General features: G+C 46.9%; 1 protein-coding gene across 1 annotated transcript in view; it reads right to left on the reverse strand.

Moving 5' to 3' along the window:
- The window catches only part of LOC311115251 (uncharacterized protein), a 31972-nt gene extending 14412 nt beyond the window's left edge, over positions 1 to 17560 (reverse strand). The window contains exons 1-5 of the mRNA XM_084190446.1: positions 17423 to 17560; positions 15062 to 15109; positions 12579 to 13152; positions 12108 to 12323; positions 11685 to 11918 (exon numbers count right to left, since the gene is read on the reverse strand). Of these exons, the coding sequence (XP_084046572.1) occupies positions 11685 to 11918; positions 12108 to 12323; positions 12579 to 13152; positions 15062 to 15109; positions 17423 to 17545 (1195 nt within the window). The 5' untranslated portion in view covers positions 17546 to 17560. The remainder of the gene's footprint in view (positions 1 to 11684; positions 11919 to 12107; positions 12324 to 12578; positions 13153 to 15061; positions 15110 to 17422) is intronic.
- Between the last annotated feature and the right edge of the window lie 625 nt (positions 17561 to 18185).

Consider the following 18185-nt stretch of genomic DNA (forward strand, 5'->3'; position numbering starts at 1 on the left):
GAGAGAGAGAGTATTTAGACATCAAGGTAGAGAGAGAGAGAGAGTATTTAGACATCAAGGTAGAGAGAGAGAGAGAGAGAGAGAGTATTTAGACATCAAGGTAGAGAGAGAGAGAGAGTATTTAGACATCAAGGTAGAGAGAGAGAGAGAGTATTTAGACATCAAGGTAGAGAGAGAGAGAGAGTATTTAGACATCAAGGTAGAGAGAGAGAGAGTATTTAGACACCAAGGTAGAGAGAGAGAGAGTATTTAGACACCAAGGTAGAGAGAGAGAGAGAGTATTTATACATCAAGGTAGAGAGAGAGAGTATTTAGACATCAAGGTAGAGAGAGAGAGAGTATTTAGACATCAATGTAGAGAGAGAGAGTATTTAGACACCAAGGTAGAGAGAGAGAGTATTTAGACATCAAGGTAGAGAGAGAGAGAGTATTTAGACACCAAGGTAGAGAGAGAGAGAGTATTTAGACACCAAGGTGGAGAGAGAGAGTATTTAGACATCAAGGTAGAGAGAGAGAGTATTTAGACATCAAGGTAGAGAGAGAGAGAGAGTATTTAGACATCAAGGTAGAGAGAGAGAGAGAGTATTTAGACATCAAGGTAGAGAGAGAGAGTATTTAGACATCAAGGTAGAGAGAGAGAGAGTATTTAGACATCAAGGTAGAGAGAGAGAGAGAATTTAGACATCAAGGTAGAGAGAGAGAATTTAGACATCAAGGTAGAGAGAGAGAGAGAATTTAGACATCAAGGTAGAGAGAGAGAATTTAGACATCAAGGTAGAGAGAGAGAATTTAGACATCAAGGTAGAGAGAGAGAGAGAATTTAGACATCAAGGTAGAGAGAGAGAGAGAATTTAGACATCAAGGTAGAGAGAGAGAGAGTATTTAGACATCAAGGTAGAGAGAGAGAGTATTTAGACATCAAGGTAGAGAGAGAGAGAGTATTTAGACATCAAGGTAGAGAGAGAGAGAGTATTTAGACATCAAGGTAGAGAGAGAGAGTATTTAGACATCAAGGTAGAGAGAGAGAGAGTATTTAGACATCAAGGTAGAGAGAGAGAGTATTTAGACATCAAGGTAGAGAGAGAGAGAGTATTTAGACATCAAGGTAGAGAGAGAGAGAGTATTTAGACATCAAGGTAGAGAGAGAGAGAGTATTTAGACATCAAGGTAGAGAGAGAGAGAGAGTATTTAGACATCAAGGTAGAGAGAGAGAGAGAGTATTTAGACATCAAGGTAGAGAGAGAGAGAGTATTTAGACGTCAAGGTAGAGAGAGAGAGTATTTAGACATCAAGGTAGAGAGAGAGAGATAGAGTATTTAGACATCAAGGTAGAGAGAGAGAGAGAGAGAGAGAGAGTATTTAGACATCAAGGTAGAGAGAGAGAGAGAGTATTTAGACATCAAGGTAGAGAGAGAGAGTATTTAGACATCAAGGTAGAGAGAGAGAGAGTATTTAGACATCAAGGTAGAGAGAGAGAGAGTATTTAGACATCAAGGTAGAGAGAGAGAGTATTTAGACATCAAGGTAGAGAGAGAGAGAGAGTATTTAGACGTCAAGGTAGAGAGAGAGAGAGAATTTAGACACCAAGGTAGAGAGAGAGAGAATTTAGACACCAAGGTAGAGAGAGAGAGTATTTAGACATCAAGGTAGAGAGAGAGAGTATTTAGACATCAAGGTAGAGAGAGAGAGAGAGTATTTAGACATCAAGGTAGAGAGAGAGAGAGAGTATTTAGACATCAAGGTAGAGAGAGAGAGAGTATTTAGACATCAAGGTAGAGAGAGAATGCTAACCGAGCTTGCTAGGACAGAATAGAGTTCTGACTGCTACTTCAATCAGCACTGAGGTGTGCAGACCTTTGAAGCCCCGCTGGTTATTACAATAGTGGCGATACAATTTTATTTTATTTTTAATTGTACCTTTATTTAACTAGGCAAGTCAGTTAAGAACAAATTCTTATTTACAATGAAGGCCTACACCGGGCAAATCCGGACGACGCTGGGCCAAATTGTGCGCCGCCCTATACAGAACCCTGCCATGTACTGTCATTACAATACAGAACCCTGTAATGTACTGTCATTACAATACAGAACCCTGCCATGTACTGTCATTACAATACAGAACCCTGTAATGTACTGTCATTACAATACAGAACCCTGTAATGTACTGTCATTACAATACAGAACCCTGTAATGTACTGTCATTACAATACAGAACCCTGTAATGTACTGTCATTACAATACAGAACCCTGTAATGTACTGTCATTACAATACAGAACCCTGTAATGTACTGTCATTACAATACAGAACCCTGTAATGTACTGTCATTACAATACAGAACCCTGCCATGTACTGTCATTACAATACAGAACCCTGTCATGTACTGTCATTACAATACAGAACCCTGTCATGTACTGTCATTACAATACAGAACCCTGCCATGTACTGTCATTACAATACAGAACCCTGTCATGTACTGTCATTACAATACAGAACCCTGTAATGTACTGTCATTACAATACAGAACCCTGTAATGTACTGTCATTACAATACAGAACCCTGCAATGTACTGTCATTACAATACAGAACCCTGTAATGTACTGTCATTACAATACAGAACCCTGTAATGTACTGTCATTACAATACAGAACCCTGTAATGTACTGTCATTACAATACAGAACCCTGTCATGTACTGTCATTACAATACAGAACCCTGTCATGTACTGTCATTACAATACAGAACCCTGTCATGTACTGTCATTACAATACAGAACCCTGTAATGTACTGTCATTACAATACAGAACCCTGTAATGTACTGTCATTACAATACAGAACCCTGCCATGTACTGTCATTACAATACAGAACCCTGCCATGTACTGTCATTACAATACAGAACCCTGCCATGTACTGTCATTACAATACAGAACCCTGCCATGTACTGTCATTACAATACAGAACCCTGCCATGTACTGTCATTACAATACAGAACCCTGCCATGTACTGTCATTACAATACAGAACCCTGCCATGTACTGTCATTACAATACAGAACCCTGCCATGTACTGTCATTACAATACAGAACCCTGTAATGTACTGTCATTACAATACAGAACCCTGTAATGTACTGTCATTACAATACAGAACCCTGCCATGTACTGTCATTACAATACAGAACCCTGTAATGTACTGTCATTACAATACAGAACCCTGTAATGTACTGTCATTACAATACAGAACCCTGTAATGTACTGTCATTACAATACAGAACCCTGCCACGTACTGTCATTACAATACAGAACCCCCTGGATGTAAAAAAAAATGAGAAGGGAAAAAAAGCTCCTTATGGAAAATCAAGAAACACTTTTTGCTGACTATTATAAAAATGGGAACATAAGCAGATTAATGTTCCACACAGACCATCCCCTGGCATGGCACAGTGCTATATTAACAGACCATCCCCTGGCATGGCACAGTGCTATATTAACAGACCATCCCCTGGCATGGCATAGTGCTATATTAACAGACCATCCCCTGGCATGGCACAGTGCTATATTAACAGACCATCCCCTGGCATGGCACAGTGCTATATTAACAGACCATCCCCTGGCACAGTGCTATATTAACAGACCATCCCCTGGCATGGCACAGTGCTATATTAACAGACCATCCCCTGGCATGGCACAGTGCTATATTAACAGACCATCCCCTGGCATGGCACAGTGCTATATTAACAGACCATCCCCTGGCATGGCACAGTGCTATATTAACAGACCATCCCCTGGCATGGCACAGTGCTATATTAACAGACCATCCCCTGGCACAGTGCTATATTAACAGACCATTCCCTGGCATGGCACAGTGCTATATTAACAGACCATCCCCTGGCATAGCACAGTGCTATATTAACAGACCATCCCCTGGCATAGCACAGTGCTATATTAACAGACCATCCCCTGGCATAGCACAGTGCTATAATAACAGACCATCCCCTGGCATGGCACAGTGCTATATTAACAGACCATCCCCTGGCATGGCACAGTGCTATATTAACAGACCATCCCCTGGCACAGTGCTATACTAACAGGCCATCCCCTGGCATGGCACAGTGCTATATTAACAGACCATCCCCTGGCATGGCACAGTGCTATAATAACAGGCCATCCCCTGGCATGGCACAGTGCTATATTAACAGACCATCCCCTGGCATGGCACAGTGCTATATTAACAGACCATCCCCTGGCATGGCACAGTGCTATAATAACAGACCATCCCCTAGCATGGCACAGTGCTATATTAACAGACCATCCCCTGGCATGGCACAGTGCTATATTAACAGACCATCCCCTGGCACAGTGCTATATTAACAGACCATCCCCTGGCATGGCACAGTGCTATATTAACAGACCATCCCCTGGCATGGCACAGTGCTATATTAACAGACCATCCCCTGGCATGGCACAGTGCTATAATAACAGACCATCCCCTGGCATGGCACAGTGCTATATTAACAGACCATCCCCTGGCATGGCACAGTGCTATATTAACAGACCATCCCCTGGCACAGTGCTATATTAACAGACCATCCCCTGGCATGGCACAGTGCTATAATAACAGACCATCCCCTGGCATGGCACAGTGCTATATTAACAGACCATCCCCTGGCATGGCACAGTGCTATATTAACAGACCATCCCCTGGCATGGCACAGTGCTATATTAACAGACCATCCCCTGGCATGGCACAGTGCTATATTAACAGACCATCCCCTGGCATGGCACAGTGCTATATTAACAGACCATCCCCTGGCATGGCACAGTGCTATATTAACAGACCATCCCCTGGCATGGCACAGTGCTATATTAACAGACCATCCCTCTGTTAAGCGATGGGTGGAAACTCAGGATACTAGACAACGAGGACTCTGAGTCAGCCAACGTCAACCTGTATAAGTCTGGAAAAGTACCGGTACAGGGCAAACCCAAACAGTTCCAGCTGGACTTTCACCTAATCAAAGAAATAGCTCAGCAGGATAAGCTCTCTCTTGAGAAAGATACCCCCACCCCGAGCGTGTCAGACCAGACCTCCTCATTATCCAACCCCACAGACGACCAACCCCAAGCAGAAAGTCAACTTCCCAGCACAGAGTACTACTCCCTCATTGAAATGAAGGATAAATTCACCCAGCTGGAGGTAAGGCAGGTGGAGCTGGAACAGCAGGTGAACACACTCCAGTCAGCACAGACCCAGACAACAGTCCAGCACAACAACACCCCCTTAATAGACCTGGAGAGCTGCAGGTGGAGAGAGACTGCACTCTGGACTGTGGTGAGACAACATCAACAGGAGAAAGAGCAGGAGCAGGAGAAGAACAGAGCACTAGAGGAGAGGATCAGAGTGCTGGAGGAGAAGGTGAGAACAATGACGGGTGACAGAGAACAACCCATTAGAGAGCTGGCCACCCCCGCAGAGAAGCCAGCAGAACAGCCCACCTCAGATCCTGACCAAAGTCTCAACACCACAGAGGAACAATCCACCCCAGACCCTGACCATAGCCTCGACATCACAGCAGGACAGACAAATGAAGAACCCCAAGCCCAGGCGATCCCACCCCCCTGATAGCCCTCCTGATGACCCCCCCACACCCACTGAGGACATACACAAGCCACAGATTGTACTCCTTATGGACTCAAACAGGAAATATATACAAGAAAATAAACTTTTTCCCAAACACAGTGTCTAAACTCTGTTGTCCAAACACCCAGCGCGCCTTACACCTTCTGTCTGAGGACCAACTAGGGTCACCCAGCCACATAATACACAAACGACCTGAACACAGCAGGAAAGGATGGCCACAGCAGGAAAGGGAGTGAATGAATAAGCTTCTTCTACTTTCCCCAACACACAAGTGGTTATCTCCACCCTGCTACCATACAGCGGGTAAACGCAAGTATTTCCTGTGACTGTGCCTCAAAACCAAACGTCTACCTGGCCCACCACTCCACCCTGGACGTGAACAGCCTTTATGACCAGTTCCACCTATACAAGGCAGCAGTGCCCACCTTCGTCCGGACCCTAAAGGATATCGCCCTCAACCGCAGCCCCAACACCTCACACAGGAGCAACAGATCAACAGACACCCCCGCCCAGACCAGCGAGACACAATCCCTGACCTGCGGGACCCCCCCCCCCCACCGGACCTACACAGAGGACCCACATCTAGACCATAGCACCACCAGCCACATCCACACCCCAACGAATCAACCCCTCCCCACCCCAAGTCAACCATGTCCCCTGTAGCTCAGTTGGTAGAGCATGGCGCTTGCACCGCCAGGGTTGTGGGTTCGTTTCCCACGGGGGGCCAGTATGAAAATGTATGCACTCATTATCTGTAAGTCGCTCTGGATAAGAGCGTCTGCTAAATGACTAAAATGTAAATGTAATGATCTTTCTGGCCTTCCTGTGACATCGGGTGCTGTAGGTGTCCTGGAGGGCTGGTAGTTTCCCCCGGCAGACCACACCACCCTCTACAGAGCACTGCGGTTGCGGGCGGTGCAGTTACCATACCAGGCGGTGATATAGCCCGACAGGATGCTCTCAATTGTGCATCTGTAAAAGTTTGTGAGGGTTTTAGGTGCCAAGCCAAATTTCTTCAGCCTCCTGAGGTTGAAGAGGCTCTGTTGCACCTTCTTCACCACACTGTCTGCGTGGATGGACCATTTCAGTTTGTCGGTGATGTGTACGCCAAGGAACTTGAAGCTTTCCACCTTCTCCACTGCGGTCCCGTCGATGTGGATAGGGGCTCCACCTCCTCCCTGTAGGCGGTCTCGTCATTGTTGGAAAATCAAGCCTACTACTGTTGTGTCAACTGCAAACTTGATGATTGAGTTGGAGGCGTGCTTGGCCACGCAGTCATGGGTGAACAGGGAGTACAGGAGCGGGCTGAGCACGCACCCTTATGGGGCCCCAGTGTTGAGGATCAGCGAAGTGGAGATGTTGTTTCCTACCTTCACCACCTGGGGGCAGCCTGTCAGGAAGTCCAGGACCCAGTTGCACAGGGCGGGGTTCAGACCCAGGGCCTCAAGCTTAATGATGAGCTTGGACGGTACTATGGTGTTGAATGCTGAGCTATTGTCAATGAACAGCATTCTTACATAGGTATTCCTCTTGTCCAGATGGGATAGGGCAGTGTGATGGCGATTGCGTCATCCGTGGATCTATTGGGGCGGTAAGCTAATTGAAGTGGGTCTAGGGTGACAGGTAAGGTAGAGGTGATATGATCCTTGACTAGTTTCTCAAAGCACTTCATGATGACAGAGGTGAGTGCTACGGGGCGATAGTCATTTCGTTCAGTTACCTTTGCTTTTTTTGGGTACAGGAACAATGGTGGCCATCTTGAAGCAGCCTTGCGGGGGTTAACACGCTTAAACGTCTTACTCACGTCGGCCACGGAGAAGGAGAGGCCACAGTCCTTGGTAGTGGGCCTCGTCGGTGGCACTGTGTTATCCTCAAAGCGGGCGAAGAAGGTGTTTAGCTTGTCTGGTGTCGGAAGCTAAACACCGACGTGGCTGGTTTTCCTTTTGTAATCCGTGATTGTCTGTATACCCTGCCACATACGTCTCGTGTCTGAGCCGTTGAATTGTGACTCCACTGCGGCGTGAGTAGCTACAGTTTGTATTCTGCCATATTCCCAGTCACCTTGCCGTGGTTAAATGCGGTGGTTCGCGCTTTCAGTTTTGCGCGAATGCTGCCATCTATCCACGGTTTCTGGTTAGGGTAGGTTTTAATAGTCACAGTGGGTACGACATCACCTATACACTTCCTGATAAACTCAGTCACCGTTTCAGTGTATTCGTCTAAATTATTTTCACAAGCTACCCGGAACATATCCCAGTCCGCGTGATCAGCTTCCCTGTCAAATCTAAAAACTTCAAACCAGAAAACGGTTTGATGAAGAATGCAAAAACCTAAGAAAGAAATTGAGAAACCTATCCAACCAAAAACAGAGACCCAGAAAACCTGAGCCTACGCCTTCACTATGGTGAATCACTAAAACAATACAGAAATACACTACGGAAAAAGAAGGAACAGCATGTCAGAAATCAGCTCAATGTAATTGAAGAATCCATAGACTCTAACCACTTCTGGGAAAATTGGAAAACACTAAACAAACGCGAAGAGTTATCGAGCCAAAACTGAGATGTATTGGTAAACCACTTCTCCAATCTTTTTGGCCCTATAACAAAGAACAAACAGCAAAAACATATACATGATCAAATACAAATCTTAGAATCAACTGTTAAAGACTACCAGAACCCACTGGATTCTCCAATTACATTGAATGAACTACAGGACAAAATACAAACCCTCCAACCCAAAAATCCCTGTGGTGTTGATGGTATACTACATGAAATGATAAAATATACAGACCACAAATTCCAATCGGCTATACTTAAACTCTTTAACATCATCCTCAGCTCTGGCAACTTCCCCAATATTTGGAACCAATGACTGATCACCCCAATCCACAAAAGTGGAGACAAATTTGACCCCAATAACTACCGTGGGATATGCGTCAACAGTAACCTTGGGAAAATCCTCTGCATTATCATTAACAGCAGACTCGTACATTTCCTCAGTAAAAAAAAAAAATGTACTGAGCAAATGTCAAATTGGCTTTTTAACAAATTACCGTACGACAGACCACGTATTCACCCTGCACACCCTAATTGACAAACAAACAAACCAAAACAAAGGCAAAGTCTTCTCATGCTTTGTTGATTTCAAAAAAGCTTTTGAATCAATTTGGCATAAGGGTCTGCTATACAAATTGATGGAAAGTGGGGTTGGGGGAAAAACATACGACATTATAAAATCCATGTACACAAACAACAAGTGTGCGGTTAAAATTGGCAAAAAACACACACATTTCTTTCCACAGGGCCGTGGGGTGAGACAGGGATGCAGTTTAAGCCCCACCCTCTTCAACATATATATCAACGAATTGGCGAGGGCACTAGAACAGTCTGCAGCACCCGGCCTCACCCTACTAGAATCTGAAGTCAAATGTCTTCTGTTTGCTGACGATCTGGTGCTTCTGTCACCAACCAAGGAGGGCCTACAGCAGCACCTAGATCTTCTGCACAGATTCTGTCAGACCTGGGCCCTGACAGTAAATCTCAGTAAGACAAAAATAATGGTGTTCCAAAAAAGGTCCAGTTGCCAGGACCACAAATACAAATTCCATCTAGACACCGTTGCCCTAGAGCACACAAAAAACTATACATACCTCGGCCTAAACATCAGCGCCACAGGTAACTTCCACAAAGCTGTGAACGATCTGAGAGACAAGGCAAGAAGGGCCTTCTATGCCATCAAAAGGAACATAAAATTTGACATACCAATTAGGATCTGGCTAAAAATACTTGAATCAGTTATAGAACCCATTGCCCTTCATGGTTGAGGTCTGGGGTCCGCTCACCAACCAAGAACTCACAAAATGGGACAAACACCAAATTGAGACTGCATGCAGAATTCTGCAAAAATATCTTCCGTGTACAATGTAAAACACCAAATAATGCATGCAGAGCAGAATAAGGCCGATACCTACTAATTATCCAAATCCAGACAAGAGCCGTTAAATTCTACAACCACCTAAAAGGAAGCGATTCCCAAACCTTCCATAACAAAGCCATCACCTACAGAGAGATTAACCTGAAGAGTCCCCTAAGAAATCTGGTCATTGGGCTCTGTTCACAAACACAAACAGACCACACAGAGCCCCAGGACAACAACACAATTAGACCCAACCAAATCATGAGAAAACAAAAAGATAATTACTTGACACATTGGAAAGAATTTACAAAAAAACTGAGCAAACTAGAATGCTATCTGGCCCTAAGCAGAGAGTACACAGTGGCAGAATACCTGACCACTGTGACTGACCCAAACTTAAGGAAAGCTTTGACTATGTACAGACTCAGTGAGCATAGCCTTGCTATTGAAAGAGGCCGCTGTAGGCAGACCTGGCTCTCAAGAGAAGACAGGCTATGTGCACACTGCCCACAAAATGAGGTGGAAACTGAGCTGCACTTCCTAACCTCCTGCCAAATGTATGACCATATAAGAGACACATATTTCCCTCAGATTACACAGACCCACAGAGAATTCAACAATAGAAGACTATGATATTCATAGCTGACTTTGAAAAGGCTTTTGATAAAGTATGACTAGAATTTACATAAATGCCTGGAATATTTACATTTTGGAGAATCTCTTATACAATGGGTTAAAGTTATATATAGTAACTCCAGGTGTAAATATAGTAAATAATGGCTCCTTCTCAGAAAGTATTAAACTGTCAAGAGGAGTGAAACAAGGTTGTCCACTATTGGCATATCTATTTATTATGGCCATCGAAATTTTAGCTATTGAAATCAGATCCAACAATAATATCAAGGGGCTAGAAATCCAGGGCTTAAAAATAAAGGTGTCATTGTACGCTGATGAAACATGTTTTCTTTTAAATCCACCATTTGGAGACCTCCACAGCCTCAAAGGATCTAGACAATTTTTCTAACATCTCTGGATTACGTCTCTGGATTACGTCTCTGGATTACGTCTCTGGATTACAACCAAATTAAGTGTGCTATATTACGTATTGGATCATAAAAAAATACAACTTCTACATTACCTTGTAGTTTACCAATAAAATGGGCTGACGGTGATGTGGATATCCTTGGTATTCATATCCCAAAAGAAAGAAATGATCTCACTACAATACATTTTAATAGAAAGTTAGCAAAAATTGATAAGATCTTGCTACCATGGAAAGGAAAATACCTGTATTTTTTCAAAAATCACCCTGATTAACCTTTTAGTTACAGTGAGGGAAAAAGTATTTGATTCCCTGCTGATTTTGTACGTTTGCCCACTGACAAAGACATGATCAGTCTATAATTTTAATGGTAGGTTTATTTTAAAAGTGAGACAGAATAACAACAAAAAAAGCCAGAAAAACGCATGTCAAAAATGTTAGAAATTGATTTGCATTTTAATGAGGGAAATAAGTATTTGACCCCGTCCATCGTCCCTTTGATGCGGTGAAGTTGTCCTGTCCCCTTAGCAGAAAAACACCCCCAAAGCATAATATTTCCACCTCCATGTTTGACGGTGGGGATGGTGTTATTGGGGTCATAGGCAGCATTCCAAGCTGCTTGGCGATGGTCTTGTAGCCCATTCCAGCCTTGTGTAGGTCTACAATCTTGTCCCTGACATCCTTGGAGAACTCTTTGGTCTTGGCCATGGTGGAGAGTTTGGAATCTGATTGATTGATTGCTTCTGTGAACAGGTGTCTTTTATACAGGTAACAAACTGAGATTAGGAGCACTCCCTTTAAGAGTGTGCTCCTAATCTCAGCTCGTTACCTGTATAAAAGACACCTGGGAGCCAGAAATCTTTCTGATTGAGAGGGGGTCAAATACTTATTTCCCTCATTAAAATGCAAATCAATTTATAACATTTTTGACATGCGTTTTTCTGGATACATTTTTTAAGCTGATCTAAAAATTAATAGATCACATGGGTTGATATATTAAGATCACCCCCCCCCCCCCCTCCCACACTTATGATTCAGCTTAAGTTAGTTCAGGCTACAAAGATCTTTAGCTTTAAAGAATATCTTTACCTCGTGGCAGGTCCTCTCCAGTGTGCATATAAGAGTAGGGGGGTGTCTGTACAATCTCTTCCTTGTCAGACAAAGGGAACCCTGGGTACAGGGGGTCTTGGTAGAGATGGGCCAGCTGGTGGAGAGCAGTCTGGGGCTGGAGGGGGGCTGGGGGGAGCCCGGGGGGAAGGGAGGGGTGAGGAGGGTGGTCGGGGGGGAGGAAGGAAGTGGGGGGTACATCCATGTGGGATAAAGCTGTAGAGTGTTAAAAAAGAGGAGAGACATTTATCTATTTGTACTTGTTCTTTAACCAAATCAAGTGGGCAGCACTGAGCTGAATTGAGAGTTAAAAGTTAAAAAAGGACAGGTGAATCACTAATTTATTAGGTAACATCGAAAAAGTGGATACATTTAACATAGTAGAACACCTTTAGGGGATCTTACCTGGGGGGTAAGCTGAGGACACCTCACAGGATGGAGGATCCAGGGGGAGAGAGGAGAGGGGGAGAGAGGAGAGGGGGAGAGAGGAGAGGGGGAGAGAGGAGGGCTGGGAGAGACGAGGATGAGGACTAGAACACTGGAGTACAGAGGGTTGAGGAAGAGAGGTGGGGGTTGGAGGGAGGGCGGGGTTAAAGGTCACCAGAGGGGGAGCAGTTAAAACTCCAGACGCAGGGGGGGCGAGTTGAGAGGTGGGGGCGAGTTGAGGGGTGGGGGCGAGGTGAGGGGTGGGGGCGAGGTGAGGGGTGGGGGCGAGGTGAGGGGTGGGGGCGAGGTGAGGGGTGGGGGCAACAGGAACAGCAGAGGGTGGTTTAGACCCGGGGTTGACAGGGGTATGGAAGGGTGTGGGAGGAAAGAGGGAGGAGGGTGGGGGGGGGTGGGAGGAGGAGGAGGAGACAGGAGTAGAGAGAGGGAAAGGAGTGATGGTTGGAGCAGGAGGAACAGGAGGCAGGTTAGGAGTAGGAGGCAGGTTAGGAGGATGAGGCAGGTTAGGAGTAGGAGGCAGGTTAGGAGTAAGAGGCAGGTTAGGAGTAGGAGGCAGGTTAGGAGTAGGAGGCAGGTTAGGAGTAGGAGGCAGGTTAGGAGTAGGAGGCAGGTTAGGAGTAGGAGGCAGGTTAGGAGGATGAGGCAGGTTAGGAGGATGAGGCAGGTTAGGAGTAGGAGGCAGGTTAGGAGTAAGAGGCAGGTTAGGAGTAAGAGGCAGGTTAGGAGTAGGAGGCAGGTTAGGAGTAGGAGGCAGGTTAGGAGTAGGAGGCAGGTTAGGAGTAGGAGGCAGGTTAGGAGTAGGAGGCAGGTTAGGAGTAGGAGGCAGGTTAGGAGTAGGAGGCAGGTTAGGAGTAGGAGGCAGGTTAGGAGTAGGAGGCAGGTTAGGAGTAGGAGGCAGGTTAGGAGTAGGAGGCAGGTTAGGAGTAGGAGGCAGGTTAGGAGTAGGAGGCAGGTTAGGAGTAGGAGGCGATGGTGACTTCTGTTCCTCGTCTCCTGTTGATTTCCTCTACAAAACATGTAAAGATTAGTGTCACACACACACACAGACAGACCCTACACACACACACACACACAGACCCTACACACACACACAGACAGACCCTACACACACACACACACACAGACAGACCCTACACACACACACACACACAGACAGACCCTACACACACACACACACACACAGACAGACCCTACACACACACACACACACAGACAGACCCTACACACACACACACACACAGACAGACCCTACACACACACACAGTGCATTCGGAAAGTATTCAGACCGCTTCACTTCTCCCACATTCCATTACAGCCTTATTCTAAAGTTGATTTTTTTATGTTTTTCAATCTACACCCAACACCCCATAATGACACAGCAAAAACTGGTTTTTTGAAATGTTAGCACATTTGTAAAAAAAAAAAATAATAATAAAAAAATCAATTTACATAAGTATCCAGACCCTTTACTCAGTACTTTGTTGAAGCACCTTTGGCAGCGATTACAGCCTCAAGTCTTCTTGGATATGACGCTACAAGCTTGGCACACCTGTATTTGGGGAGTTTCTCCCATTCTTCTCTGCAGATTCTCTCAAGCTCTGTCAGGTTGGATGGGGAGCGTCGCTGCACAGCTATTTTCAGGTCTCTCCAGAGATGTTCGATCGGGTTTAAGTCTGGGCTTTGGCTGGGCCACTCAAGGACATTCAGAGACTTGTCCCGAAGCCAGTCCTGCATTGTCTTGGCTGTGTGCTTAGGGTCGTTGTCCTGTTGGAAGGTGAACCTTCACCCCAGTCTGAGGTCCTGAGCGCTCTGGAGCAGGTTATCATCAAGGATATCTCTGTACTTTGCTCCGTTCATCTTTCCCTTGATCCTGACTAGTCTCCCAGTCCCTGCCCCTGAAAAACATCCCCACAGCATGATGCTGCCACCACCATGCTTCACCGTAGGGATGGTGCCAGGTTTCCTCCAGACGTGACGCTTGGCATTCAGGCCAAAGAGTTCAATCTTGGTTTCATCAGACCAGATAATCTTGTTTCTCATGGTCTGAGAGTCCTTTAGGTACCTTTTGGCAAACTCCAAGCGGGCTGTCATGTGCCTTTTACTGAGGAGTGGCTTCCGTCTGGCCACTCTACCATAAAGGCCTGATTGGTGGAGTGCTGCAGAAACTGTTGTCCTTCTGGAAGGTTCTCCCATCTCCACAAAGGAACTCTGGAGCTCTGTCAGAGTAACCATCGGGTTCTTGGTCACCTCCCTGACCAAGGCCCTTCTCCCCCGATTGCTCAGTTTGGCTGGGCGGCCAGCTCTAGGAAGAGTCTTGGTGGTTCCAAACTTCTTCCATTTAAGAATGATGGAGGCCACTGTGTTCTTGGGGACCTTCAATTATGCATAAATGTTTTGGTACCCTTACCCAGATCTGTGCCTCGACACATTCCTGTCTCGGAGCTCTACGGACAATTCCTTCGACCTCATGGCTTGGTTTTTGCTCTGACATGCACTGTCAACTGTGGGAACTTATATAGACAGGTGTGTGCCTTTCCAAATCATGTCCAATCAATTGAATTTACCACAGATGGACTCCAATCAAGTTGTAGAAACATCTTAAGGATGATCAATGGAAACAGGATGCACCTGAGCTCAATTTCGACGGTCTCATAGCAAAGGGTCTGAATAGTTAAGTAAATAAATTATTTTTAATACATTTGCAAAAATTTATAGAAACCTGTTTTCGCTTTTTCATTATGGGGTATTGTGTGTAGATTGATGAGAATTTGTATTTATTTAATACATTTTAGAATAAGGCTGTAATGTAACAAAATGTGGAAAAAGTTAAGGTGTCTGAATACTTTCCCAATACACAGTAGGCCCCACACCCACCCAGTTCAGAAATAAAGAATCCAATGTGTTTAGTATCTCACCATGCCTCTGCCTATCCTCTTCTTCCCCTCCCTGGCATTAGACACCACCTAGGAGGAGACAGAGACCGAGACAGAGACAGACGGGGAGAGAGAGAGATGAGAGAGAGAGATAGATGAGAGAGGGGGAGAGAGATAGAGAGACAGAGAGAGAGAGGGGGAGAGAGAGAGGGGGAGAGAGAGAGAGGGGGAGAGAGAGAGAGAGAGAGATGAGGGAGGAGAGAGAGATGAGGGAGGAGAGAGAGATGAGGGAGGAGAGAGAGATGAGGGAAGAGAGAGAGATGAGGGAGGAGAGAGAGAGAGAGATGAGGGGGGAGCCAGACAAAGAGAGCGGAGAAGTTTATCATGAGTTTAGTAGTCTTAACAAATAAACATGTTATCACACCCAAACACAGACACCCCCAGTTATCACACCCCAACCCAGACACACGCCTCCTCACCCCCAGTTATCACACCCCAACACAAGACACATGCCTCCTCACCCCCAGTTATCACACTCCAACACAGACACACGCCTCCTCACCCCCAGTTATCACACCCCAACACAAGACACATGCCTCCTCACCCCCAGTTATCACACCCCAACCCAGACACACGCCTCCTCACCCCCAGTTATCACACCCCAACCCAGACACAAGCCTCCTCACACCCAGTTATCACACCCCAACACAGACGCACGCCTCCTCACCCCCAGTTATCACACCCCAACCCAGACACACGCCTCCTCACCCCCAGTTATCACACCCCAACACAGACACACGCCTCCTCACCCCCAGTTATCACACCCCAACACAAGACACACGCCTCCTCACCCCCAGTTATCACACCCCAACACAGACACACGCCTCCTCACCCCCAGTTATCACACCCCAACACAAGACACATGCCTCCTCACCCCCAGTTATCACACCCCAACCCAGACACACGCCTCCTCACCCCCAGTTATCACACCCCAACCCAGACACACGCCTCCTCACCCCCAGTTATCACACCCCAACCCAGACACAAGCCTCCTCACCCCCAGTTATCACACCCCAACCCAAGACACACGCCTCCTCACCCCCAGTTATCACACCCCAACCCAGACACACGCCTCCTCACCCCCAGTTATCACACCCCAACCCAGACACACGCCTCCTCACCCCCAGTTATCACACCCCAACCCAGACACACGCCTCCTCACCCCCAGTTATCACACCCCAACCCAGACACACGCCTCCTCACCCCCAGTTATCACACCCCAACCCAGACACACGCCTCCTCACCCCCAGTTATCACACCCCAACCCAGACACACGCCTCCTCACCCCCAGTTATCACACCCCAACACAGACGCACGCCTCCTCACCCCCAGTTATCACACCCCAACACAGACGCACGCCTCCTCACCCCCAGTTATCACACCCCAACCCAGACACACGCCTCCTCACCCCCAGTTATCACACCCCAACACAAGACACACGCCTCCTCAACCCCAGTTATCACACCCCAACACAGACGCACGCCTCCTCACCCCCAGTTATCACACCCCAACACAAGACACACGCCTCCTCACCCCCAGTTATCACACCCCAACACAAGACACACGCCTCCTCACCCCCAGTTATCACACCCCAACACAGACGCACGCCTCCTCACCCCCAGTTATCACACCCCAACACAAGACACACGCCTCCTCACCCCCAGTTATCACACCCCAACACAAGACACACGCCTCCTCACCCCCAGTTATCACACCCCAACAGACACACGCCTCCTCACCCCAACAGACACACGCCACCTCACACCCCAACACAAGCCTCCTCACCCCCAGTTATCACACCCCAACAGACACACGCCACCTCACCCCCAGTTATCACACCCCAACACAAGACACATGCCTCCTCACCCCCAGTTATCACACCCCAACACAAGACACACGCCTCCTCACCCCCAGTTATCACACCCCAACCCAGACACACGCCTCCTCACCCCCAGTTATCACACCCCAACACAGACGCACGCCTCCTCACCCCCAGTTATCACACCCCAACACAGACACATGCCTCCTCACCCCCAGTTATCACACCCCAACACAGACGCACGCCTCCTCACCCCCAGTTATCACACCCCAACACAGACACACGCCTCCTCACCCCCAGTTATCACACCCCAACACAGACACACGCCTCCTCACCCCCAGTTATCACACCCCAACACAAGACACACGCCTCCTCACCCCCAGTTATCAAACCCCAACACAGACACACGCCTCCTCACCCCCAACCCCGACACACGCCTCCCCACCCCAACCCCGACACACGCCTCCCCACCCCAACCCAGACACACGCCTCCTCACCCCCAACCCAGACACACGCCTCCTCACCCCCAGTGCAGGGAAGCTGGTCTCGTCCCGTAGCTCCATCTCCAGCAGGGCCAGGTCTCTCTGTTCCTCCTGTCTGGCTAGACGCTGTGCCTCGGACAGACCAAACGCTGCAGCCTCCGACATAGTGCTGGAGGATGGCCTCCTATAATATAATAATAATAATAATAATAACATCACCTCCTAACACACAGTTAATGACAGTACACAGTTAAAAGGGGGCACTTCCCCCACTTTTTTTTTTTACATATTCATACACAAATTAATTCTCTCCAGTGGCCATATGAGTGTCTATATATGTATATATCAAACTAAGAATGCTACACTTTCTGTAGTCCAAAGGGTTAGGGGGAAAAAAACTATTCAGAATGTGATGGGACTTCTACCACTACTATCCACTGATGGGACTTCTACCACTACTATCCACTGATGGGACTTCTACACCTACAATACACTGATGGGACTTCTACCCCTACTATCCACTGATGGGACTTCTACCCCTACTATCCACTGATGGGACTTCTACCCCTACTATCCACTGATGGGACTTCTACCCCTACTATCCACTGATGGGACTTCTACCCCTACTATCCACTGATGGGACTTCTACCCCTTACTATCCACTGGGACTTCTATCCCTACTATCCACTGATGGGACTTCTACCCCTACTATCCACTGATGGGACTTCTACCCCTACTATCCACTGATGGGACTTCTACCCCTACTATCCACTGATGGGACTTCTACCCCTACTATCCACTGATG

Source organism: Coregonus lavaretus, assembly GCF_964263955.1.
Source record: "Coregonus lavaretus genome assembly, contig: HAP1_SCAFFOLD_3739, whole genome shotgun sequence".
NCBI classification, from domain to species: Eukaryota; Metazoa; Chordata; class Actinopteri; order Salmoniformes; family Salmonidae; genus Coregonus; species Coregonus lavaretus.